Source organism: Acinonyx jubatus, chromosome A3 (genome assembly GCF_027475565.1).
Source record: "Acinonyx jubatus isolate Ajub_Pintada_27869175 chromosome A3, VMU_Ajub_asm_v1.0, whole genome shotgun sequence".
In the NCBI taxonomy this organism is placed as follows: Eukaryota; Metazoa; Chordata; class Mammalia; order Carnivora; family Felidae; genus Acinonyx; species Acinonyx jubatus.
Genome location: NC_069388.1, coordinates 98762153 through 98789817, shown reverse-complemented (window position 1 = coordinate 98789817; position 27665 = coordinate 98762153). Strand labels below are relative to the sequence as shown.

The 27665-nt window shown below is 40.4% G+C and overlaps 1 protein-coding gene and 1 non-coding gene across 3 annotated transcripts; both read right to left on the bottom strand.

Moving 5' to 3' along the window:
• Positions 1-266: 266 nt before the first annotated feature.
• PTCD3 (pentatricopeptide repeat domain 3) lies at positions 267-27658 on the bottom strand. 2 transcript variants are annotated; one of them, XM_015075767.3, is made up of 24 exons: positions 27523-27658; positions 25548-25600; positions 25396-25432; positions 23216-23261; positions 19359-19427; positions 18785-18889; positions 16706-16829; positions 14801-14916; positions 13695-13762; positions 12244-12331; positions 11785-11845; positions 11403-11488; positions 10589-10733; positions 9610-9660; positions 7750-7839; positions 7254-7282; positions 5839-5945; positions 4996-5074; positions 4812-4902; positions 3854-3939; positions 3189-3337; positions 1726-1767; positions 1161-1319; positions 267-880 (listed from the first exon to the last, which is right to left on the bottom strand). In XM_015075767.3, the coding sequence occupies exons 1-24, from the start codon at positions 27621-27623 to the stop codon at positions 808-810; spliced, it is 2055 nt and encodes a 684-aa protein (XP_014931253.2). In that variant the 5' UTR covers positions 27624-27658; the 3' UTR covers positions 267-807. The 2 variants fall into 2 exon arrangements, with proteins under 2 accessions (XP_014931253.2, XP_014931254.2); XM_015075768.3 differs by lacking the exons at positions 267-880; positions 1726-1767 and having other exon boundaries at positions 1181-1319.
• On the bottom strand, positions 2164-2300 carry LOC113597088 (small nucleolar RNA SNORD94). The gene has a single exon (XR_003417934.1). It is a non-coding gene; the product is annotated as a small nucleolar RNA SNORD94 (small nucleolar RNA).
• Positions 27659-27665: the final 7 nt, after the last annotated feature.

Sequence of the window (27665 nt, the reverse complement as noted above, 5' to 3'; positions counted from 1 at the left end):
CTGGCTGCTTCTGATACTGTTTCAAAGTCCCAGTGGTGACACAAATGCTAAAAGTAGAGGTTTTTGACCAGCAATAATCACCAGCAATACAATCACATCAAGAAAACCTTCATTTCAGTCCTTTTTCATCACAAGTCCTCACTTTCGATGACTTTGAGTAGAGCCCAACTAAAGGTGCCAGCACACAGGGAAGAAAGGGAGATGAAGCACTCTTGTGCAAGTCCTATGGCTGGGGGAAAACAAAAGCCATGTAAGAGTAATGGAAATACGTGCAAATACATTACTGGAGTTTATTTACAGCCTTCATCTCCCCATTTGTGCAGCCCTTTGCCATTGTTTAATCGTTTTGAAGATGCACGATTTTGCATCTCTTTGTATCCCTGATATTGGGATACTGACCCAGTATCAATGGTAATACGTACGCAAACCACCTTCAGACACGTCCTCTAAGACTGAGGAAGCACCAACATCACAGCATCAGCCAATGGAGGCCAAGTCCACACCTGGGGAGGGCGAACCACACTGGAGAACAGTGTCAAGTTGGCTGACAAACACTGCAGGGACACAGAGCTTGCGCTGAAACCAGGAACTGTGTCCTCACAATGTGTCCGAAGAAATGAAAATGGTAGTGATGCTTTCGTTTAAGTGGTAGTAAACCTTGAATGGGTGGTATAGTAAGTATCAAATTAGGAATTTAAATCAGGCCATCCATGTTGTATTGATTGTTATTCAAAGTTCACCATCCGTACTCTCTTTACAATATGGTCAGTTCAGCTATGCTAGGTCACAGCTGCGGATTTGCCACTTTCATTTGCCTTCACCAATGTCACTGTCGCTGTCACTGTCACTGGTCAGTGAAGTTAGGTCTCCCAGGGCTTCTCTGTGAGGAAAATAAACTGGAAGGTTACAACTGCAATTCAGTCTTGGGGGAGAGGGACTCTGCAGCTGCATTCAACTATAAGGACAAGGGAAAAGGTTCCAAGAGCCACATCTATAGGCCTCTGACTCTTATGACAAATAAAATAGCAGCTAAATTTAACACACATTGACTTTGCAAAGAAGAAAATTCAGGAGGCAGAAAGCTATAAGCAGTGAACGGGTAGATGGACAAACAGTCTGGTCTGTATCACTTTCCTTTATGGTATTGGTGCAGGACTTACTTTTGTTCCTGGCTGATTACAAAGTCAGCCATCACTCTCTGGGCGAGGCCTTCACAGACAGGCAAGCTGAAGGCACTGGCCAGCTTCACTATCTCAATGGCCTGGGCAGGGTTGTTGGATGCTTTTGCACTGTCCATAAACTCATCCAGCAACTCATTTCTGTAAAAGAAAGGCAAAATGTCAACACTCCCCAACGAAACCCCTCGAAGATTTATGTGCAAAATCTACCATTTTATAAAGTTGAGTCATGAAATCCTCAACAGTAGTTCTGGAGGTAAAGTTACATGAAGTCTAACTTTAAAGAGCCAAAGGGATCATGAACATTGGTCCAGTATGCCATCATTGAGGATCTATTCGGTGTCTTGCCAGTGTGTTACAATCACTGAGCACAGACTAAAAACAGTGCTTGTTTCAGGATGCCCTAGATGGTGGGAGCAATTGTGCATTTTCTTGTCTATCAGAATGCTAAGGCAGGTGAAAAAATTCCAATTACCCCATGGTAAGAGTTAAGACCCTGCAGTTAATTCTAGGATGTACCCAGGCAGGCCTGTTAACTTCAACTTACCCAGGGATCTTATTATGCTTCCTGAAAAGCCCCAACATTTTCCTATTCAAGAGGAGACAGGAGCAAGATTATAAATGCAAGTAGAACACATGGCGATCAGATGACCATAGCTCTTCTCCTCCCAGTGCTAGCCCCTGAAGATGTATGTCTGTGAGTTCTGCTCGCTCCCAGCCCTGTCTTCACATCAAAATCACCTTGGGTGCTTCAACTCCCTCCTCCAAACTTCACATATGTACATGTCAAGTTTCCCAGGCAAATGTGATCTGCCAGTGTTCAGAATTGCTAGGGTCTATCCTCTTCTAGAGGATCACTCCAGTCCACCCAGGGAAGGAATACATCCCGTGGGCAGTTGGAAGAGAGGGATGCAAGAGAGAATGATCTCTTTCCTCTCTTAAAATCCAGAATGAGATCAGTGTCCTAGAATTATGTTGTGAAGAGCAGGCTCAGATTGAGGCATCAGTCTCCTGTAAGTGCTCACCAGCATCCTGCCACATGCAGGACAAAGGAGAAACACATACATTCAGCTCCCATGACTCAGCTGAGGTCCGTACCCCTGCGCCAATCATCATAGCCTGATTCGTAACGAGTGTCAACCTGAGTTAACAAACTTGAGCGCCAAATGTTTTGGTCACTAGCAGTGTAGTAGGCCGCGTGTGTGATTCACACTCCCAAGACCAGCGTAGGCAGTAAAGCCTTCCTTCACCAGCTTTTCCTGAACATAGTGAACGGCCACATTTTGGGCTGGCAATCCTATGTTCAAATTAAGTTACTCTCCCGTGTTGAAAAAGCCATACACATGTACTCCACTTACTGTTAGAATACACATTTCTCTCCAGAACAAAATGTAGCAACACCACCTAACTATGACCACTCCTACAAAGTATTCTTTTGTTGACTTCTCTGCTTTTGGAAAAAGGAACGCATGTAAAGTTTCCATCCACAAATACTAAAAATGAGTATGTGAATGAAGTGCTGATGAACACACAGAAGTGACACAGACCAAAGATGGTTCTTGTTAAGGCCATGTTTATAAATGCCAGTTTCCTGAAGTCCAAATGCACAACCAGCATTTAAGCAGGGAGGTAGGGCCACTACACCCAAGTGAAACACTTGGATAAACCAAATGCCTAAAACGTTTTCAAAAATATTCTTTGATCACTCTATTTAAGTGAACAGACAAGTGACTTACTTGCCCGTGAATACAGAAAACAGGTCAGAAAGAGAAAATTAGCCCATTAAACCGTGTCCTTTCTTAAATACACTGTATACACTTACACTGGTCTTCTTCCTAAAGTTCCCTTTTCAGTTGGTATTTGCAGTTCCCAGAGAAAACACAGTATGTAGAAAACTCATTTGTCTTCTGATTACACATCATACAGATGAGAAAAACTCTAGTGACCAGGGCAAATGTTCTCTGAGATCCAAGTACAAATGGCTTCTTATGCTTTTGGTATTGTACTCACCAGGCTTCCTGGGTCCTCCCTCCCCTTAAAAAGAGGACAGCTATATAGTTCAGAGGGTTGGCTGGCCAATCAGGAGCAGTCTGTCTGGCATCCTGGCTCTCATAAGTAGATCTGATATCGGCAGCACAGTCAGCAAACGCCACCTGAAGCTGAGAGGCTCTAGGAATCAGCAGAATTGCCTAACTGGTTTTATGAGAATCTAAGTTCAGGAGACTCCACTGAAGCGTTAACATTTTTGAGCAATCCATTTTACCACTGGACCACATCACATGTATGGTACACAAGTAACAAAGTGAAGAAAAAAGAACGCACCCTGCCCTGCTCTGGGGTAAATAATTTGCAAATTGGCCACATCTTTCAAAAAGAACATGTGTTTTCTTTTCAGAGAGAAACTTAAAAAAAAAAAAAAAAGCTATTGTCAGGGCAGAAAGAAACTATTTTCATGTTGTTTACTTTGGACCAGAGAAATGAGATGACTTTAGAAGAGATTCTGCTAATGGTTGGGTATGTTTAGATGTAGACTTTAAATCTGGGTTTAGGTGGCAGAACTCTCCAGGTTTCCCTAGATGAGACCAAGGAAATTACCTTTACAGGGTCCTCTGAGAATATACTGGTCAGTACACATCTGATTACTGTAAACTAACTTGAATTTGGACATACCCTACCTCTGGTGGGTGCCGATCCCTTGCCATGAGCATCAGAATCTCTTCTTTCAGGGCATTGCGAAAACTGTGACCATATTCTTTACTGTCTGGAAACAGAAAGGAACATAATGAGAAGTGATTACTGTCATATAATACCAAAACTCTTTGGCAGACGTTTGTCCACCGTTGTAGTTTTTGGTGGGTAAAAAAAAGTTGCTGACACTCTTTCCTCCAGGACACCACTAGGATAATTCATGGTAAGAACAGAAGGAGCAGTGGAAGCCAGTAACCTGCTCCCAAGTCAAGTGTGAACCACAGCATATGCACTACTCTTGAGCAGCTACCAACTCCGTGTGATATAAGACACTTTTTTTTACAGCACTTGGTGATCAGTGATATTTTATAACAGGTAACAACCACTTAAGCAATCCTGTGAAGTAGGGCAGGGCTCTACTTCATGGAAGTAGACATGGAAACTTGAAGCTGACAGGAACTCATGCCGCAATCACAGTCCCCTAACAGAGGACACACAGCACCTTCTGCAGCCAATTTATACACAGAAACCCACAACCATGCCTACTTCTTAGAAATTCAAGTGGCTTCGTAACAACTGAGTCACAACGATGCAGCATGATACAGAGGAGTAACACAGAACCTAGGCTTTGTGGATTTCGTTTGTGGACCTGAATTTAAATCTAGGGCGTGCCATGTAATCAGCAATCATCTTCCGTCATGTCACACGACAAATGCACAGCTCTACCATTCCTGTCACGAAGGAATGGATTTAAGTCACTTTCAGTACATTTTTACTTGTGCAGTGCAACATGAGCCAGTGGACCATGAAGCAGACTTCGACTTACATATATATTCAATTTAGTGACAAATGGAAGTTTCCGTCCCTAACAATATTAACACGTTTGTTAATCAAAATGTAGGACGATGAAATGAGATGGGCCTGGACATACAAGCTGAAACCAACCTTTCCAAATCTGAGGAATCACTTCTAGCCGGTTGGCCACATCCAGTGCTTGGAGAAGATCTATCAACGTTTGGGAACGGGGCAAGAATACCTGATTAAGAGAAATACAAATGTATTTTTAAAGTATTAACCAGCAAAGATACCCACAAGCACATCCACAGTGATAAGTAATGAATCATCTTACTGAAGGTATCAGGTCCTTATACCACTTCAAAGTGACATCAATTTGTTCCATTAGACAAAGCAAACTGAAGAACTTGGAACTGTAATGGTGAGAAAAGGTGTGTTTTAGTCTCAGAGCGTTAACAGCAGAAGATTAAATTACAGCATTGTTACGTGATGACATCTTACACAGAATTTAAAATCAACTTGTAAGTAACAAACAATTTCAAGTTACATGGGACAATACTTGAGCCAGGGGGTGCTAACTATGCTTTCTGGACTTCCTGATCAACACCTTCTTCTGCACAACTAGCCATTCATGACTGCCTCCTCAGCGTGCTCAGCTCCCAGGGAGTGGTCTGCCACATTCACTTTCAAAGCACGCAGTGTGAAGCAAGGAGATGGACACACAGAAGACAATCACCACACAACTATTAACAGGCTGCCTCCTTCAGTTCTTGTTTTTATCTACCTGAAGTCAAACTCCTTTAAGGAGTCTCTTTGGGCTTCATCTCTGTATCTTCGTCTTTAAACAAGAGGCTGCGCTGAAATGTTTAGGGACCTACCCTGCCAGATATTCAAAAACATAAAACAGGCCATGGAGGAAAAAGACACGTGGGTTTGAAGCGTTACAAAGAAAAATATCCTAAAAGATCCACACCAGACATCTCAGTCTGGCAAATCAGTTTTACCACTGCTTCAATTTCCAAGTGCTCAATTAACATGTACCATTAAGTTAGGGGCATGCTGCCTGCAGACATGACATAGGAGGGCTACCAAGAGTCTCCTACTTGCAGAAATGACTGATGGTTGCTTTTTAAAGAGGCTCCAATAATGCAAAGGGATACATTTCTAACACACTTACTAATAGAAATTACGCCGGTGATCTGGTCCAATGAATTTCCAGTTGTCTCCAGTGTTTAAAAGGCCATGTACTTGGTAAGCAAGTTCTAGATCTCTGAGAACTGAGCACTGAAAATTTGCAAGCAGTAAGCATCACTGAGATTTATCAACCAAATAGTGGCTCATTACATTAAAAAGTGTAGTTACTTATGGAAATATTTATGCTGATTCAATTTATTACTGGTTGACAGCAAATGAGTTGTAAGACTGAAGGGAAAAAATAAAAGCAAAGTCCCCAATTCCATGAAAGTTAAAAATTTTTTTAATGTTCATATGTTATATTATATAGCATATACACGTATACATACAATATTATTATGCAAAAAGGGAAGAGGCAGAGAGAGGGAGAATAAGAATCCCAAGCAGGCTCTGAGCTATCAGTGCAGAGCCCAACACGGGGCTCATTCTCACAAACTGTGAGATCATGACCTAAGTCAAAACCAGGAGTCAGATGCTTAACTGAAGGAGCTACCCAGGCGCCTCACAAAATGATTTTGTCTAGTGATTACACCTTTAGAAATCAATCCTATGAAAACACTTGATCATGTGCATAAAAACAGATGGAGTGCTCACTCCAGCATCACTGTATTTGCAAAAAACCCATGAAGTAACTCCAAAACCCACTCATAGGAGAAGAGTTAAGTAAACTGTAGTCCCTCCCGCCTAGAAATACTATGTTGCTATCAGCAAACAAAATACCACGGAAATGTATCTGGCTGTGTATGTCTGAACACCTAACGAAAAAACCTGCAAGGATACACACTAAACTTTTAGAAAGCATTATCCTTAGGGAACAGGATGTGCTAATCCACGTCCGCTGATTAGCATAAAATGAAAAACCAGAATTCAAAACAACCGTCATCAATTTAAAAGGCCATCAATAGGGGCGCCTGGGTGGCGCAGTCGGTTAAGCGTCCAACTTCAGCCAGGTCACGATCTCGCGGTCCGTGAGTTCGAGCCCCGCGTCAGGCTCTGGGCTGATGGCTCAGAGCCTGGAGCCTGTTTCCGATTCTGTGTCTCCCTCTCTCTCTGCCCCTCCCCCGTTCATGCTGTCTCTCTCTGTCCCAAAAATAAATAAACGTTGAAAAAAAAAAAAAATTAAAAATTAAAAGGCCATCAATAGGAAAATATGAAATACCCTGAAACCTTATCTGAACAGAGGTGTGAAAAAAAAACAATGTATACAACAAAGGGTAGAGGTGCTATGTGAGTTAGTATAGAATTTAAGAAGAAAAAAAATCAGAATCTAAGACATAAACAGAAAACTCAGGAAGTGAAAATAATCAGGGAAAAGCCCCTCCCCCTCACCTTCCAACCCGTTACAGATGAATTTAAGAAGTGGATAAAGGAAAGCAAAAAATAAGAAGCGGTACTTACAACTCTCATGGCTGACTGAAAAAACATATCTGAAAATCAAAGTTCACAAAGTCTTGGTTACAATGGATAAAATATATTTTTAAGTGAGCAGCATTAATAAAAACCCTAGTGACACAACTGTCAATGTGTAAGTTAAACCTGAAGGAATAAAAACCATAGGGGGAAGTATACAGCAACGTGCCACACGTTTTGGCTTCCTCAGAATAACCACCCGTAAGGTAACTAAGCTAAGTTAAACCTGTCCTCTGGGACGCATGGGGGGCTCAGATGGTTAAGTGTCAGACTGGCTCAGTCATGATGCTGAGTCTGAGCCCAGCACTGGGCTCCTCACTGACAGTGTGAAGCCTACTTGGGAGTCTCTCTTTCTCTCTCTCTCTCTCTCTGCCTCCCCCCAAAATAAATAAACACACTTTAAATTAAACCCTGTCCTCATCACAAGGCCTCTAAATCACTGACAAGAAAATAGGCTGTCTCACACAAGCAATTCTGTGCATACCGTCATCTGGGTCCTTCGGGGAAAATTTCTTTCCTTTTAATTCATTCATAATATCGTAGATTATGAGGGATGATCCTTTTGAAGGGTTTTCTGCAGAATACAAAAGCACACAGGTCTTATTAGGACTCTCCTTCTGTACCACTAGCAACCACACAGCACCTGGCACAAAGGGCCACACTTGCTCCTCTGCCCCAGCACATGGCACGGTGTACAGCTGGCAGGGGCACGTGCTTGCTAAAGGAGAGGTTCATAGTACAGGGTGCAACTCTCCGATCTGGGACAGTCACAGGTCTTTGTCTATGTGCTCCCAGCAGAGACTTTCCCTTCTTCCTCAGTCTTGTCTCAAACTTGACTTTCACTGAAACGGGAAACATACAACCTCACCAAGACTGCCTACTTAGAAAAACAAACATGTTTTTTTTTTGCCAGTAATCATTTGTGCTTTTAAGTATAATCAAGATGAAAAAGCCAAGAAAAAACAGTAGAAATAACGGACATAGGCAATCCTTTTACAATCACATGAACTGAGTGGTACTAATAGGTCAGAAAACGCATCTACACAATTCCCAAACATATCCCACTATTCATCCAAATCTGTTCCCTACCTTATCCACACACAAGTGAATATGTAGTTTCAATGGTGGTACAGGCGTATTTCTACAATTTCCTCAAGCATGTTTCCATTTGCTAGCATTCCTAACCATTTTATTGGTTACATAATAATTTTATATGTATCCTTTAATTTTTTAGGCTTTCTCCTTTGAACAAACAGCGAAAAATTATTCCTGCAAGTAGCCAGTTTACGTACGTGTAAGACAAGCTGGCCCCCTTCCCCTGTGTCTGCCCCTCTGTTCCCAGGTGTTCCACCACAGACTCTGGTTAGCAACTGAACCCCAAGTGATGTGTGATGGTACAGACAAATCCGACAGGGTCTGGGGTCAGAAATACTAGTTTCACTACAGTGTCGCCAAGGTTGAGTAAAATTTTAGAAGATACGATTATTGTGGAAACTACCTATTTCCAAGATAAAGTCAATTACTCTTCCTCTCACCCTAAAAGATAAAAATCTTCCCCACAGGTGGTGTGGATCTTGTAAAATTAGCCCACCAAAACACAATCAAGTTTTCCTCTGTTGTTTTATAAAGTCCATCTCAGGAGAGAAAGACTGGAATGGTCATTTCTGAACCCAGGGGTTCTTTCTCAAGTTGGGGCGGGGCAAACGAGAACCCACAGCCTGTGATGGCCTATTATGTGCCTTCCAGTACAAGACCCTGTGCACAGTTTACTTAATCATCACAGCCTGACAGCATTTATCAGGATAGGTATCCAGGCCCTTCTGGCATTGCTGGGAGACGACAGGTAAAATTTCAACTCAGGTATGGAACAGCAATGGCCAACAACTCTCCGTAAAAACGGACATGTTCTCTTGCTGCATCACTGAATACAGGAGCCAGCAGTCACATGGGGCTACCTAGTACTAATGCAAGAAAGGAATCTTAATTTTAATGAAATAAACAAGTGTGGCTACTGGCTATTTTACTGGAAAGCACAGCTCTACAGAGGGAAAAAAACTCCAGACTAACACACCTTCTGACCATTTTTAATTGCACATCAACACTGTTAGTACATGTAATGTACTAATAACATTTCCCCTCCAGCTCAAGTTTTATGTAACAAACAAGGTTACTTCCTTCAAGAATAACTTTTTGCTAAGGCTATAGGATACTATAATTTGTGAGTTCTCTATTCTTAAATCATATGCAGTGAAGGTAGCCCACAACAATTAATCGCATAAACATAAAGGAGCTGGGTCAACTTTCTACAAAAGTTAATACATACCATGTATAACGTCATACATACCATGTTGATAAAACAGCTGAATAATATAGTGGTATGTTGCAAGTGAGGGTTCTCAAATTACCAGGTGGATAGAAAAAAGTAAGAAATAAGTCAAACACAAATATCCAAAATACAGCTTCCTGAGGCACAGTTAACTAAAAACACACTGATTTTGGTATTTAAATAAAAGGTAATGCATTTCAAACAAACAAAAAGATGCATTTCTATTCCTCTGAAGATATTTCCTAGCTCATTTGATTAACGTTAACGTTTGATTAGCGTCATTTGATTAAAGTGAGAAACACTTTTAGAAAGTCTTGACACATATTAACTAAAATGTTATAGCTAATGTACTTTGTACTAGGATTCTTTATTCAAGAGCACTAAAGCATACTAAAGTGAACAGGTCCCCAGCAACCTTTCATAATTACTGAAAACTAGGGTTGCCTAGGTGGCTCAGTCAGTTAAGAGTCTTGACTCTTGATTCCAGCTCAGGTCATGATGTCAAGGTTGTGAGATCAAAACCTGCATTGGGCTCCATGATGACAGCATGGAGCATGCAAGCATGGAGGCTGCTTGGGATTCTCTCTCTCTGCTCTCCCATTCTCAAAATAAATAAATTAATTTAAAAAAATTTTATTGAAAACTACATAATACAATAGCACATTTGGGTTCAAATACCTAATTATGCTAGCAAGTGTCATGGGATTTAAAACTAGTTAACTCAAGCGAACAATTCTCCCCAGAGTAAAGAAATCCACAGAAAACTACCTAAAATATTAAAAGAATACTGTAGTTTGCTATAAAGAACATGAAGATAACGGAGCTCCCGCGTTAATAAATACATGTAATTAAATGTACCAAATGGGGGAACGGAAATTCTCAACATATTACGCACACAGCAAAAAGAGTTTAGTGTCTATTTTTGCTTGTTTGGATCTAAGATCTCTGGTCAGCATCGTCCCAGTCTCCAGAGGAGGACATGAGGGCACATACTCACCTATTCCGATGGCTTTCATTTCACGAAAGGTCTGTAAGGCCGGCAATCTTCCAAATGAATAAAATCTTCGGAGGCATTTCAGAATGGTATTAAATGTCTGTAGATTTGGTTTCACCTTCTGGGCAGCCATTTCTTTCAGCAGCTCCTAGATAAATCCAAGTGTTAAGTCTTGTTTATGCCTGGGTAGGTAATTTGTCCAATAAACCAATATTACACACTAAAAAATAATTTGATTCTCTGCCTAGATCTAAAGTAATTTAATAAATATATTCCTAATTTAATTATCTATTAGCTAGCAGGGCCAGTGACTGTGCCTTTTAGAGAACTCACTCTATTCAGTCACCGCACCTCGCTTGATCAAGGTGTCCAACTGTCTTCGCCCCCTGCCTCATAAAGCAAAAGCGTAGACTAGAATGAACCGGGCTGTTTTCCTTTTTTAAATGAACAGTATGGTATAAAAACAAAAATATTCTTATGCCTAATACAACCCAAGTAAGTTTTTTCAAACTTACCAGATACAAATGTTTCAGGAAATATGCATTGTTTGTAATAAAAAACACTACATACTATGAGAAATAAAGCAACAGAGGTGTTTGTGAATTCTAGCCATCGACTCTGCGTCTAATATCTTTTTCTTCTCACATATAAGACACAGTTATTTAAACTACAGGGTTGCTAGGAGGGCATAAACAAGTAACCGCTGAGTACCCAGCAGAGCAGTATCTGCCATGAAAATGCTCAATCTCTACCCCCTGTATTTCTAGGAAAGGATACTTTAGGCGTATTAGGAGACAAAATGACGGTTTCCCCTTACCAGTATCTTATTCCATTTGTCCTCCAATTTCTCATTCATGCTCAATGCTGTTGCCTCAATCAATGCATTGAAGGTGTACACATCAGCTGTAAAACAGGAAAACCACCTTAACAAAATTTGGGTTCAAGACTTATCCCTAAATAGCTTAGTTTAAGGCAAAGCAGTAATGCACATATGGCTCCTGGCTTGTTACCATGTGCTCACAAAACGAGACACTCTCTCCCTTCTCTGGAACTCTCCTCCTGCTTTTACCACCAATACCACAAGGTTAAAAGTGAGCCCATGATTGAGGCAAGATGCAAAAATTTCATGGATTCAAAGATCTACAGACTCCTAAGGGAAGAAAAGGAAGGAGGGAGGGAAATTCTCCAAACACACTTACCATGGAGTCTGTTGTTTAGTAATTCAGTGTACAAGTTTAATGCCTGCACAAGAGCTCGGTGCTGGAAGACAGTAAGGATAAAACTTAAATATCATCCAACTTGTTTACTTAAGAAACAGTTGCAATGTCTACTGTTTTAGGGCTTGGGATACAGTAATAAACAAAACAAACAAAGTCTCAGTTCTCATGAAGTTCATACTCTACTGCCTGGCAATTTTGCTTCCCAGGTGACATTTGGTAATTCTTGGAGATACTTCTAGTTATCACAACTGGGGGCTGGGGAGGATGCAGTATTGACATGCACTGGGTAGAGAACAGGGAAGTATTAAACATTCTACAATGCACAGGAGAGCCCCCAAGACAACAAATTTTCTGGCCCAGTGAACAATAGTTCTGAGAGTAAAAATTCCTGACTCAGTGGAAATTAAAGACAATAGTACAGAAATAAATACATGTTACCTTCACCATTCCTCGGATCATTGTGCAGTAGGAATGTGAGTTTTTCTCTAGCATTAGAGCAAAGATTCTCTCAGCATTGTTTTTTGCCCTAGACACAGGAAGAATAGTCAACCAGGGAAACTGGAAAAACCAACAGCTACCACAATTTACTGAGTTTACAATGTTCCAAGCACTGTGCCAAGCACTTTATACACATAAAATTCTTACCACCACGTGCATGAAAGACATGGTTATCATTCTGAAAAATGGGAAAAACTGAGGCTCCAAAACCTCAAGTTGTCCACGGCTTGGCAGGTTAAGTGACAGAACCAGAACTTTTACAAAAAAGTAATATATACTCACAACACTAAACAAAAAAGCCAACTGTGCAAAGAGTACACAGTGAAGTTTCCCCACACTCCTTCAACCATATACAATTCCCCAGAGGCAACCACAGGCAAGTAGTTTCTCCAGAATCTATTGTATTCTAGCATGTGTACATGTCACACTCTGGCGTATCTACGCTCCTTCTTCCTTTAAAAAAACAAATAGGGGTGCCTGGGTGGCTCAGTCGGTTAAGCGTCCGACTTCGGCTCAGGTCATGATCTCGCAGTCCGTGGGTTCGAGCCCTGCATCGGGCTCTGTGCTGACAGCTCAGAGCCTGGAGCCTGTTTCAGATTCTGTGTCTCCCTCTCTCTCTGACCCTCCCCCGTTCATGCTCTGTCTCTGTCTCAAAAATAAATAAACGTTAAAAAAAAATTTTTTTTTTAAAACAAATAAATGAATAAAGATAATCCATGTTATACAGACTATGCTGTACCTTGATTCTGTCTCTTACAAATAGGTCCTGGAAATCAGAACCAGGATGATATACCAAGGTCCATGCTCTTAACTACTATGGAAAATTATTAAAATACCGGATTCTATTTAACACTTCCAAAAAGACTTTTGATATTAATAGTAACTTTCCTCCTCCAGATGTCCCTGTGAAATACTTTTCTTTTACTCAAACATTCCTACTCACTTAAATTTCTCAAATGTTAAATGTTACTCACCTTTTGTTTGGAAATGTTGAGTATTTCTGCTTGCTGACCAGCAATCTTCATTTAGAACTACACTGTTGTGTTATGGGTATTCTTACGTAAACAAATTATCCAATCTTTCAGAGTGACAGGTATATATTGCACAGAAGGACACTGATGAAACTACCCAAGGAACCAATACCATGTAAAGGGGACATGAAGTTAAATGGGTGGGGTGGAGAATGAAGTGTCAACCTCATACTGCTGGTTAGAAGTAAAGATCTTATGAAATGAGGTCTAAACACATAGGAGTACCAATTGTGATATTTATATTGTATGCTAAAAACAAATATCTTAGAAAACCATAGGAGCGTATCTTGAGGGGATGACAGGAAACATTCCATGCACAAATGGAAACCCCACTACAAGGTTTAACGGTGGGTAACATACCTCCACGTAACTCCAAATTGATGGCCAGCCTTCTTAGATTTTTCATTATTTTCCTCTATGGCCTCTTCCTGAAATGAACCATCATCAACAGAAATAAAACAAAATATGACAGCAGAATGCATTCTCCTAGCCTAGAATACTTAAAAACAGAAAGGCGAAGGAAACTTTAGAAAAATAAAAGAAATACTGATCCAACAGAAGGTGAAGGAAAACTCCACTAAATGTTCATTTAAAAAACTGATAATTCCTAAAGCGTAAATCAGTTCACTTAGAGATGCAAAGTAAAGCTGGCCCTTAAAGCAAGAAATGACAGCCTGGAGAAAAGATAAAGTCATTACCCTGTACAGCCTAGCCCAGAGAGAGAAACTGGAAAGCCAAACAACAGAGCCTGGCTTGATCTGGCTGTATCTGGCTTGGCCCACATAGAAATATTGTTCATTAGGTAAAAGCAAGAAAGGACATGTCCGGGTATGGGATCTAATGTCTAACACTAATTCAACGCACAATACCACAGTTCAGTCACATGCTATTGGACATCCAGCCTGTGTTCCACATTTTTGCAATTTTAAGTATGAATACATTATAAAAATGAGGTATATAATCTCTGTGCACAGGACCCAGGGGTGCCCTTGGGATCTTTTTCCAGAAGTAAAACTCTTGGGTTGAGAAGTCAGATAGGACTCACTATCAACAGGCCAGCCCTTGGCACAATCCTGTTCTATATACCCCCAGCATATATGCTCACTATATGCCCACATATGTTTGCATTTTTGAGGGGACTGGGATCAAGGGGTCTTTCCCTGTTCCTTACACATCATGTGGTCACTGTACGTAACAGTAAAAGAGGGGCTTCCTAAACATTTCTGGTCAAAGCTTTAGCTGCATGCGGAAGGCAAGGTCAAAATATTTTTAAGAAGGGAACCGAAATTAAAATAATTGTTTAAATATTTCTTCCTCCATACCACTTTTTATCAAAACTAGTATACCACATCACATCTCAGAACAAATCTCTACTATCCTAACACATAAGGCATAAGAACTTGCCTCACTTTGACATGAAATTACTACCAAAAGAAATTTTAAGAATCACTGCCAAAAGCCATTACCAATTCTTCTGATTTTTCACTTTGATGAAAATGATTATCAGCTGAAGGCTCTTGGTCACCATAATAACACAACAAATCCAAGAGACTATTACTTGTTTCCAGAGATACAGCAGTTCCTGTGGGTAGAAGAAAAAGGGGGAAAAAAACTTTAAAACATCAAAGAACTAAAGTTCACTGGATTAAAATTCTTCACTTTCTATAACCTGTGACTTTCTTACCTACGTATATAGTGGCAACCACCATCCTAAGAATGCATAAGTATGCACTCCACATCAACTCAAACACCTGGAGTGATGCAGACAGGGACACCATCCCTACTGTGTGATCTGACATGAGAGACTAAAACACAAGACAAAGCCTGACCTTTGTGTGTGCTCACTTATTTTACATACTCGTCTCTCCAGAGAAACTAGTTCATGGTTTTAACTACGGTCTCCAAACTGAACACTCTGCAAATTACTGCCACTTCGTTCCCCTGGTTCAGTTCCATTTTTACAAATGCAAGCAAAACTATTCCGCTTGGATCCAGGCCCTCACTGGAATACCTGCCTAGAAATACTAGCCTAAATGTTCAATAACAGCTTTCAAAAAAACTAAAAAACATGCTTTCATCTTGACACTAAGAAAAAAAGGGAAAAAGTATGAAATAGAGTATTTTAAAAGTACCCTCATTTTCCTAAAGAAAATATACTGATATAAAAATGCCCATTAGGAATTTAAAAGTGTAGAAAATAGCAGAGTGGACAGAACCGAGGCTATGAAGGGTAAATGGATTGGATTTTACTATCTCAGAACTGTATATCCCTGAAAAGTTACCTAATAATGTTTCCTTTATAGAATTATTATAAAACCCAGCAACTCCTAAGATGTTATAGAATTAAATTAAGCATGTGAAATGCCCAGCAAAGTGTTTGGTACTTATTAGGGGCTTGATAGTAAAACTTCATCTAATCCATCCCATGGCATATTGGCTTGTTCTGTTACTCTGAGCTGTGGGTCTGACACACTGTCTTTACTGAATGTCTGCATGTGTCCATTCCACAGTGTATAAAACTAGAGGAAAACAGGCCTGGGCACCAAGAACTTCACTTACCAGACATTTATCATATTCAACAAGCAGAGGGAAAAGGCTCCCTAAATTATAACGTGCATCAGCAATTCATCCGTACATCCAATGCCACAGCAGGCTACACACCAGAACTCTCAAACACAGTTTTCTGCAAATGTTTCTTGTTGTGTTCAAGAATGTACTGAGCAATTCAACTCAGTTTCGATCTCTTCTATGTCTGGTTGGTTTTTATCCTCAATCACTAAACAACATCCTGAAGCCCATGAACTTACAATGCTGCTGCCTTTGATGTTATTATAGGTACATTCTCCTGGTAGTTTACAAGTCATGCATTCTGGATCTATACCACCAGAGGTTCATCCAGATCAAATTCAGAGAGCCAAAATTTTAGAGACAGAAGTTCTGAGGAACTAAGTGACTTTTCCAAAGCCACAGGGCTAATTAGTGTCAGAGCTAGAATCAATATCCCAATTTAGCGCTTCCTTTTTAAATATTCCTTCCTTGTCTGTTTTATGCCTCCATACATAAAGAGTACAAGAAACCCGAATATGTACATGCCAGAAGTTAAAAACAGAAGCCAAGGAAGAATGGCTATACAATTTCCCTACTTGCCAACACAATATAGCCGAAGAGCACAATAAACTAAGTTACAGCTCCATCTCACTTATAATTCAAAAAATAAAGCTAAAGCAGGACTGGAAATATCATTAAACTCTTAAAAACATAAACATCATCAGAGATACTTGTAACTTGTACTCAAAACCAGCACGATCACATAAACCACAGCCCACTTTCAAGCCCATGTTCCTAGAGGTGTTTTAAATGAACTGAGTCACCTGCTTGTAATAGCTGATCGAACATGTCCACCGAAGCTCTGACTTTTTTGAGCTTGATTCTTTCCTTTAAGGCAGCTTCGCTTATACCTTCAATCTGAGGTTCAAAGTACTCAGGCATTAAACACTAGGAAAAGAAGATGGCTAATGTTACCACAAACAGCTAAAGGGGAAAGAACTTAGCAGGACTGAACTTTTATCACCAAAACACCAAAATAAAACTTCACCATCCCAATTCATGTTTCATGGACCAGCTACACGTGTACACCTTGTAGGGAATATAACTGAATATATATAGGGAATATAGGGAATTATATAACTGGGAATATAACTGAAAAAAAGTATCAAAGCCCTCCAATACATAAAACAAGATCATTTAGCTATCTCCCAGCTCAGGGAGAATTTTTAAAAGCACCCCAAAATAAATATTTAATCCATATCTGAAGAATCCTGTTTCCAACTTCCCCAACTTCAAATTGAACCTCTGTCCTCTACTAAAATCACCCTTTCTTCTTTCTTCCCGACCTTGTTTAAAAGTGTCAGAGTACTGAGGTGCCTGGGTCGCTCAGTCAGTTGAGTGCCCAACTCTGATTTTGGTTCAGGTCATGATCTCAGGGTCATGGGATCGAGCCCCGTGCTGGACTCCATGCTGAGCAACAGGTCTGCTTAAGATTCTCTTTCCCCCTCTCCCCCACTCGCGGTCTCTCTCTAAAAAAGTAAGTGTCACAGTACACCTGGTTTGCAGAGGCAGAAATCTTTCATCCCTGATGCTTCTTCTACTCTATAAACATTCACTATCACCAAAGTATGTTGGTTGTACCTCACTCACTAGCTTAATACTTCTTGAATGCTGACGATTTCATGCCAGGCATGAAGCTAGGCATTGGAGACACAGAGATGAAAGTAATTCTCTGCCTTTAAGGTTCTCCCAATCTAATGAAGAAAGAAATAATTACAGTGCAATGTGATGGTAAATGATGGGAGATCTCAGAGATATGAGAGTGCTGCCTGCCAGGGAGGCAGGGACCCATGGAAGGCTTCAAGTCAAAGTGAGCTAATAAGCACAGAAACGTTAACTGCTAGTTAAACACACAGGGGAAAGGTTGGGCCAGGATTTCAGCATTTTTACCTATACAATCGCAATGACCTCCTAATTTGTCACTAGGAGTTGCTGCTGGAGAAGCAGGAGGGTTGTGTGTGGGTGCATGTGTTTAGGGAAGAAAGCTGTTTGGGACAGGAGTCTGAGGTTACTATTTCCACTAATAAACCCAGGAGGGCAGAGGCACATCTGCTCCCCTCACCACTGTGACAACAGCACACAACACACCCTCCACAATGCTCACTCTTTAGGACTACAGAATAAAGAGGTAGTTGGAAATACAATTTGGAGTTCAAAGAAAAAGGCAGAAGGTTTACTCTGAAGAGGAACCAGGACACTACAGTATCAAAGTGGAGGGATCTGGGCCAGATATACAAGAATGGGATGTAAGGGCCACTGAAGCAGGAAGACTGCAGACAGGAATAAGAAAATGGCTGAGCATGGAAACCGAAGACGACTTCAGCGCTTAAGGCGGGGGGGGGGGGAGGGGGGGGCATAAAAAAGCTACTGAAGGAAACTGAAAAGGAACAGTCACAGAGATAAAGATCTAAGATTCTGGTGTCACAGTAGCCAAACAGGGAAAACAGGATGGGGAACAAACACATACAGGAGCTTAAAAAAAAAAAAAAAGATTATTGTGAGCAAAGATAACTGTACTCATCACAGGGGCACCTGGGTGTCTCAGTCTGTTGAGAGTCCAACTCTTGGTTTCGGCTCAGGTCACAACCTCACTGTTTGTGAGTTCAAACTCCCTGTCAGGCTCTGCACTAACAATGTCAAGCCTGCTTAGGATTCTTTACTTCTCTCTCTGCCTCTCCCCTGCCTCTCTCTCTTTCAAAATACATAAAAACATAATTAACTAACTAAATACTTCACCTGAATACTGAGGACATTCAAATGGCTACTCAAAAGCAGCTATGAAAACTTGGTTTAACTTATATCTACATAGTATTAACTGAAAAATCACAATTACCTCTCCTTACCGGTATATGAGGTTCAGCTGTGTCCTTCTGAAAATATTTGGGATATGAATTAATAATAAACTTTGCTGCATTCGCTCCAGATTTCTTTGCCAATAAAAATGAACGCTATAAAAAAAAAAAAAGAATCAGATAGAAATAGGCATTTACATGTAACTTAGACTCAAGATCAAAATTACACCCTCAGGAAGAATTATCTACCCCCTCAAAAAAGAATGCAACAATACAAAGAAACCCAAATACAAGTTAAATCACGTACTATTTCTCTGCTACTGAGTGTGACATTTTAGGTCACATCTTATATACAGTTTGCGGAACATAAAACCAGTGTACTGAAACCAAGTGGACTGTTCCAATGCAAAAGAGCCCTGATTATTAAAACCCAAAACCTTTCCACAGCCCATTTCTAAAACTTTTTAAAAAAGTAGTAAGGGATTCAGAAAGTCTACTGAATTACCTATCAGCATCTGTTAACTTTTCAAAAATTTTTACAAATAAGGTAAATTACATACGCGTGCTTCAACCCAAACAAGCAAGATAAAACATAATGCTAGAAAAGCTACATGGAATTACTCACAGATTCCACGGAGGACGTTGGTATGAGATAAGGATCATCCTGAAATGCATAAGGGGCAGCTGTGGAATCCTGTGAAGACACAGAAGTCTCTTTAGCTAGATTTTCATAAAGATCTGGAGGTTTGATGACCACAAACTCTGTAAAAAACAAGTTTTAATTATATATATAACACATGCAGAAGTTTACCTGTGTGTATACAGTGAGAGAAACACTAACACCTATACTGCACTCTCAGCTCTCTAAGACTCGGTTACAATTACATACAACTTGAAGCAAACAATGGCTCAGCCCCCCAGCCCCCCATGACCCCTTAAGATCTGAGGGTGGTCCCAGGAACTACTGCTGTTGTAAACTACAGGTCCTCTGAATTAACTAGCCCGGGCACCAGAGTCAGGCACCAGTTTCCTTCCAAGCACGGCCACTGCCCATCACAGAGTCTGCCCTCCACACAGAAGACGCCTCCACGCCCTCTTGGAAGGTGCAGCTTCTGTGCGCTGCCATCCAAGCTCTGTACGCTTCTTTAAACTGCTCTAGGTAGAACCTGGAGCAAAATAATCTCTTCAGTACCACTCACTGAAAACTGCCCCCAAAGTACTTTCTCTATTCTCTCTTCTCCCCTGCAGTCTCCTTTCCTGGGCCTTCTGGGACCTCTGTTCCACAGGAAAACCCTATATCCAGAATCTCTCCTCACGGTGTCCTTGAGGTACTGTCTTACTGACTTGGCCTCTCCAAGGGTGACCCTCCCTGCAGCTCTCAGGGCAAGGCTGCTCACAGCTAGGGCACGGAGGCTATATCTTTTTGGCGTCTCAGCTTCCCGCTGCCCCTTTCAAAACCCATATCGCTTCATACTCATTAGAGGCTCATTTCATCTGGTTACACCACTCTACTAACATGAGGCAGTCACATGAGGGTAAACCAGCGGTAGCAGTTCCAGGTTAGCTGCCCTGATTATACTCAAACTGGTGCCTAGCTCTGGTTCTGATCCTCCACACCACCCTTCTTAGATTCCTATTTAGGGCCTCTAGTTTTGGTGACACGCTCTAGTTGTTCTAACTTTTACTAGACTTATCCTTCCTATTTACTTCCCAATCTTCCTCCCTCAACAATTTCCAAGTCCTTCACAATCCGTGAAAAACAACTCCACTCTGGCCTTGTAGTTCAGATGACTGGAACCAAATTTAACCCCACACTGCACTTGCCTGAAGCTACCCCCTCCTGTCACCTCTATCTCAGTGAACAGTACTGACCATGCTTAAGTTCAACCTGTAGACCCTGTCCCATTACTTCCATTCAACTAACCTATCATCAGATCCAACCAACGCTAGTTCTTTAACATCCCCTTACCTGTCCCTTTATCAACATCCCCTTATCATCCCCTCTAACTGTCCCTTATCCCAACTGTCATGGCCACAGTTCAGTGCTCTCACTCTCTCCCTGTCTAGGAGCTGTGCGAGGAAAGGGTCTCTATTCTTCACCCGGCACAGCACCTGGTCAGCATCACAAGGGTAGAACAGGTGGTTACTGAATGAATACCCTGGACTTCAAGGGCCCAAATGCAGACAAATCAGAAAGCTGCACACATAATTCTACAACTTCTTTGACTTGAAGGCCATTTTCATTAAAAAACTGAGAACAGTTGGGAATGCAAGCTGGTGCAGCCACTCTGGAGAACAGTATGGAGGTTCCTCAAAAAATTAAAACTAGAACTACCCTACAACCCAGCAATTGCACTGCTAGGTATTTACCCAAAGGATACAGGTGTGCTGTTTTGAAGTGGCACATGCACCCCAATGTTTATAGCAGCGCTATTGACAATAACCAAAGTATGGAAAGAGCCCAAATGTCCACCGAGGGATGAATCAATAAAGAAGATGTGGTACACATATACAATGGAGTATTACTCGGCAATCAAAAAGAATGAAATCTTGCCATTTGCAACTACGTGGATAGAACGGGAGGATATTATGCTAAGTGAAATTAGTCAGAGAAAGACAAAAATCATGACTTCACTCATATGAGGACTTTAAGAGACAAAACAGATGAACATAAGCGAAGGGAAACAAAAGTAATATAAAAACAGGGAACGGGACAAAACAGAAGAGACTCATAGATATGGAGAACAAACTGAGGGTTGCTGGAGGGGTTGTGGGAAGGGGGATGGGCTAAATGGTAAGGGGCACTAAGGAATCTATTCCTGAAATCATTGTTCCACTATATGCTAACTAGTTTGGATGTAAATTTTAAAAATTAAAAAATTAAATAAAAGAAAAAGAAAAAAATACACATAATTACAAAAAAAAAAAACAAAACAAAATTGAGAACAGTCTCAAAGGACCATTTCTCTAGTTCACATTTCAAGTGCCTACTTAGGGATAAATGATGCTAGTATGGAGATACAGTAGTATTTTAAAAATTTTTTAATGTTTATTTTTGAGAGAGAGACACAGAGCACAAGTGAGGGAAGGGAAGAGAGAGAGAGGTAGACACAGAATCTGAAACAGGCTCCAGGCTCTGAGCTATTAGCACACAGCCCAATGGGAGCTTAAACTCATGAACTGTGAGATCATGACCTGAGCTGAAGTTGGATGCTTAACCAACTGAGCCACTCAGACACCCCTGGAGATGCAGTATTTTAAGAATCCCTTCTGAGAAACTGCTAGGATATATTAGTGCATATTTAGCCCAATACTCCTTAAGTTTAACATCTACAATGGAAAACAATCCCGGAAGTCTGTGATAACGGCCTTAAAGAGGATCAGTATCCTCACAGGTATCGTGGTAGCTAATTAATTATTTCAGACATTGTCCCCATAGTTGAAATTAAAAGTATAGTTTCCTGCTAATGAAAAATACAATCAGAAAGTTTCTCAGGGTTGGCAAATTTGAGTCCCAAGTTGGGTACACAGATTATGTTCTGAGGCATTTACCAAGGTTTCAGTTTATCTATCAGACTACAAACTCTATTCTTGAATTGTCAAGAGAAAGTTATTGAAAAATATTTCACTAATAACAGCTAGCATTTACTGAGTACTCCTTTGTGCTAGGCACTGTCCTAAATCCTGTCACATGTACTAGCTTATTTCTCACTAAAACCTTGAGGTTTGATGCTATCATTAATCCCCATTTTATAGATATGCATGTGGAAACATCAAGAGATAAAGTAACTTTTTAGTGCAGATCACAAAGCTAACTGCTCAGCTCTGAAACTCCAGGATGCACACGGTCAATCCCTGCATTATTTCTAGCATAGTAGATACACTACTGCTCAAAACTGGTCGCCAGATCACTTGCGTTACAGTATCCCACCCAAACCATCCCCCAGGACCATGCATTATAGCAAACTCTTCAGGGGATTCAGTTTAAACATTATCGGTCTAAGATAAAAACACGGAATTTGGAGATAAAAGACATGGAACTAGGTCAAGTACTTAACTTCCTAACCAATGTGTAGCCAGTCCCTTTAAGACCTTTAGTTTTGGGGTGACTAGGTGGCTCAGTCAGTTAAGTGTCCAATTCTTAATCTCAGCTCAGGTCATATCTCATGGTTCACGGGATTTAGCCCCTCATCAGGCTCTACACTGACAGCATGGAGTCTGCTTGGGATTCCCTCTCCTTCTTTCTCTGCCTCTCCCACACACGTGCTCTCTCTAAATAAACTTAAAAACACACACAAAAAAAACAAAACGAAACCATCCCAAACCTTTAGTTTCCACACCTGTCACATGAAGGGAGTGGATTAGATTATTTCCAATAAACTTTCAAGATTCACAACAGTTTAATCATAAATAATGAAGAGGTATGAATACTAAATGTATAATTAACTGAGTTGGGTACAAAAACCTAAAACTCCTACTTACCCTATTCACTGTGGATGCAAGTGCTTGAAGAACAGCCACTTTATCCCTAAGGACAAGAATCACAAGTTAACCCATGTCAGGATTTTCACACCTACAAAGTGAACAAGTGATTCAATTCTCAGAATGGATTGGCCAGTAAAAAAAGTTCAGATCTCAACTAAAGCCAGTTCTTATTTCTTAAGATCACTAGAACAACAAGTTAGAAAATGAGAAAACTGGAGCGCCTGGGTGGCTCAGTCGGTTAAGTGTCAGACTTCGGCTCAGGTCATGATCTCATGGTTCAAGAGTTCAAGCCCCAGGTAGGGCTCCGTGCTGACAGCTCAGAGCCTGGAGCCTGCTTCACATTCTGTGTCTCCCTCTCTCTCTGCCCACTCGCAGTCCGTCTCTCTCTCAAAATAAATAAACATGAAAAAAAAAAAAGAAAACTGCCTAGTTCTTTTGTCTAAAGGTGATTAGTACATGTTCCTACTGTACTTTGCCTACCCTCTCTGGCATGGTCCCCCCTACCATCACCAAGGGCTAGCAATCTCCACCCTCATCTCAAAAAATTCTCTATATCTATCGTGAACCTTGCCTCCTATCCATTTTCTTTCTTTTTTTTTTTTTTTTGGATTTTATTTTTAAGTTATCTCTACACCCAATGTGTGGCTCAAAATTATATCTATCCTGAACCGTGCCTCCTGCTATCCGTTCTCCTATGTATGTGTGTGTCTGTGTGTGTTTTTAAAGATTTTAAAGTAATCTCTACACCCAGTGTGGGGCTCAAACTCACAATTCCAAGATAGGGTCAAACGCTCTACTGACTGAGTGAGCCAGGAGCCCCATTTTCCTATGCATTCTTATTGTAGTTTTCTGGGCTACTCTTGCCTCTTTTATCTCAATTAGTGGCTCTTAACCCAAGTATATATGAGAATAAATCACAAACTATACTCTGGACTTCCTAAACCAAATTCTCCAAGTTCCATGGAGAACTGTCACATGCAGTCTTGCTGAATTCCCAGATGTTTCTGATGTACTCTTCTGATTTAGAAACTCTCAACTATACAGCCTTTATAAAAATTTCAGGCTAGCTGTCTGCTGTTCTATGGGTAGAGACTCTAACTACTGGAAGAGATTTCAGTGGAATAGACAAACCTAGATAATTTAATTTCAAATTTATTTTTACTCCTGTTACATTTTACATGTTTTATTTCCAAAAAGGAAGAGTAAATTTAGTAAACCAAAAGTTACCTTTCAAAACAAAGTTTAACCTAACATTCATTACAAGTTAGCTATAAAACAACATACAGGAAATTTTATATTACATCAAGACTGAATAATTCCTTGACATATACGATATCACTGGGGTTCTATCCATTTTTTAACATCACATTTATGTAATCTCATGGAGACAAAGACATTCTCTCATGTCTTAGCATTCTCTAACTAAAGCTTTCATTAGACTATATGGCTTACCAAGTGAATACATCGTCATAGCATACTGAACAGTCAAAAAAAAACCAAACAAACAAAAATGACATTCAGATTACTCATTAGTTCTCTTTTCAAAAAAGGGTTATTTAAAAAAGCAACCTTAATGAATACATTATCCCTAAAAAATAAATTAAAACATTACAGATTATGATATCAACTTGTGACTCCCTCTTACTCCACTGTGAGTCTGGTATTTGTTTTTTGTTTTTTTTATAAGATTTTATTTTTAAGAAATCTCTACACCCAATGTGGAGTTCGAACTTAGAAGCCTGAGATCAAGGATCTTTCTAGTGAGGTAAAAAAAAAAAAAAAAAAAAAGCTAAATTCTGCAGTCCACACTATTTTATTTTCCTTCCTTAAAGACCGTAAGAGTAATACTTCTGTCCAGTCTCCCAAACATGTAAAACTTTCGTAAAAGAGAAAGAAAAAAAAAAGGAAAGAAATTATTCTAATAACGATGCTCATAATTAACTATTATGTAACTATTAACCCAACTTAGTTCAGGTCTTTCAACCCTATTTAAATTTCATGCCCCATTCATTCACTACCCTCCACCTTCCTCTTTAAGTTCTTTCCAACTCCCAAGTTTTCCTCCCATCAGCTGTTCTGTCCCCCAAAATGCTCTCCCTACTCTCTGTCATTGGCTCCTTACCTTCAAATGTTTTGCACTCAACTCCTTGCTGAATGAACACTGACTGAATACTCACCAAGTTTTCTTTTTTGGAATGACCACTTCTTCGATCCCTTAATTTGAAAAATAAAACAAATCAATTTCCCAATACTACTACTACTATTACTACTACAAATTAGTGCAATAATTTAACATAGAATGAAATTATTTCAATATATTTTTGTATACCTGTTACATTAGCTCCTTCAATCTTTGGGAGGGTTGCACTTCCAGAATAAAATCTACAAAAAATAAAAGCCCTGTAACTGGTACTCATTAATGAAGTTCCCACCTCCTTCCACCAATGTGCATTTTGAACCCAAATTTTCCAATTGTCATGGGTCCAAATGACTGCATAATTCATGTCAATGCACACTGAGAAGATATGGCCTGAAGAACATGTTCAAAACCATTACAAAATAGACATATGGACGCAATAATGGTCAACATTTTTAAATCAGGCAATCTTATTAAATAGAATCAGGAAAAAAAAAATCTCAATAACACCTGAACTGAAGCAGCAAATGTGAAATATAAGGGACTTTTTAAAAAAACATTTATTTTATTTTGAGAGAAAGAGCGAGCGAGAGCACATGCTCAAGCTGGGGAGAGGCAGAGAGAGAATCCCAAGCAGTCTCTGTGCTAATAGCAGAGTCTGATGTGGGGCTGGATGCCACGAACTGTGAGATCATGACCTGAGCCAAACTCAAGGGTTGAACGCTTAACCAACTTAGCCACCCAGGCGCCCCTGAAATATAAGGGACTTTCAACTTTGGGAATCTGAAACACTGAGGTTAAGAGGAACAATTTAACGAGTCCCTGATTTTATACGAATAACACCCTAATAAGACTATCCCACTTGAAGCAATTATGATAAATTATTAAACTAAGATCACCATGGCCTTTCATCCTACTTCATCCAACAATCAAGAATTTGCCAAATATGTATGTCCTAAACTAAACTTGAAACTATTATGTTTTACACAAAATTTAGAATTACTGACCCATGAGTATTAAAATGTTCTCATCACACTAAGAAATAGTCAAATATCACACAGTAATGGGCACTATTATTGTGTATTCCCTTCCTACATGGGATTGGTACCATTCACAAAATTGCCAAAATGTGATTAAACACAAAGCTACTTCCTCTACTGGAATCTGGTCTCAGGTATCATTCGAAAACAATACTTCTCTGCTGGGGATCAACTTCAGAGGGGTAAACTCTCAGAGAGAGTTGGCTATTGCTTTTTCATGAAATTAGGATCTAAGACCACTGTTGTCTTGTGGGTGAATAAAGAGGGAGAGATGCTGCTGTCAGACAAAGGAAATGAGTAGAAAAATGTCAACAGTGGCACTATGAAGAAAAGGACTGCGATTGAGTACGAAGGCTTCCACAGTATCAGGTGGGGCGTTTTCTCTTTTTTGAGCAGAGTTGAGTGAAGGTATAGCATATAAAACGTACACTATAGATTACACATCTCACTTATCTCTCACCGTTTTTCAGTTATTACGAGGTCCACTCTACAAAAAACTTGTCTATTATCCCACTCAAGAAATGGCAAACACGGAATCCAAAATTGGGCTTTTCCCAACTTTCCATTACAAGTTACTCTATTTCCACTACACCACTACTTGTATTTAGTGAAAAGTATTAAATACGTATTCCAAGGTATAACAATCACAGCAACCCAAAGGCTGTACTCAAATCTTTTAGATTTCCCTGCGTTTTTGAAGACCTGGATAATTTCTTAGGCCAATCATCCCCATAACATCCAGCACACAGTGGCCCTCATAAACTGCTTTAATTTGGGAAAAATCTTCAGAGTTCCCCTATTTGGTGAAAATAAAGAAGGACGCGTAATTTCCTATTTTTAAAACTTGGGAGGGGTTGCTATAGCACATTCAAACGTAAGCTCCACGACAACAGGGTAAGCCAACCAACCAAGAAGTAACATCGTACCAAAGTAGTCTGGGGCCCTTTTCCAGGACTCCAGCTACCCGCACCTGGTTAAGCACATGGCCGCGAAACCGCGCATGCGCAACCCACTCCATCGTCCCTAGCTCCACAGCTCTTAGGGAAAAGCTGATACACAGGACGAGGTTGGCCGGGGCGAGGGCGGGGGGGGCGGTCTTTCTCTTGGGTTTCCCAAGCGTCTCTTACCTGCTGGGGGCTTTTCCACACAGACCCGTCCACTGGCCCGTCAGCATCAGGCAAAGCCTGCAGCGGACACCAACACAGCGACCCGACGCTACCGCCGCCATCTTTAGTTTTTTTCGCGTAGCATTCTGGGAAAGCGTGACCTT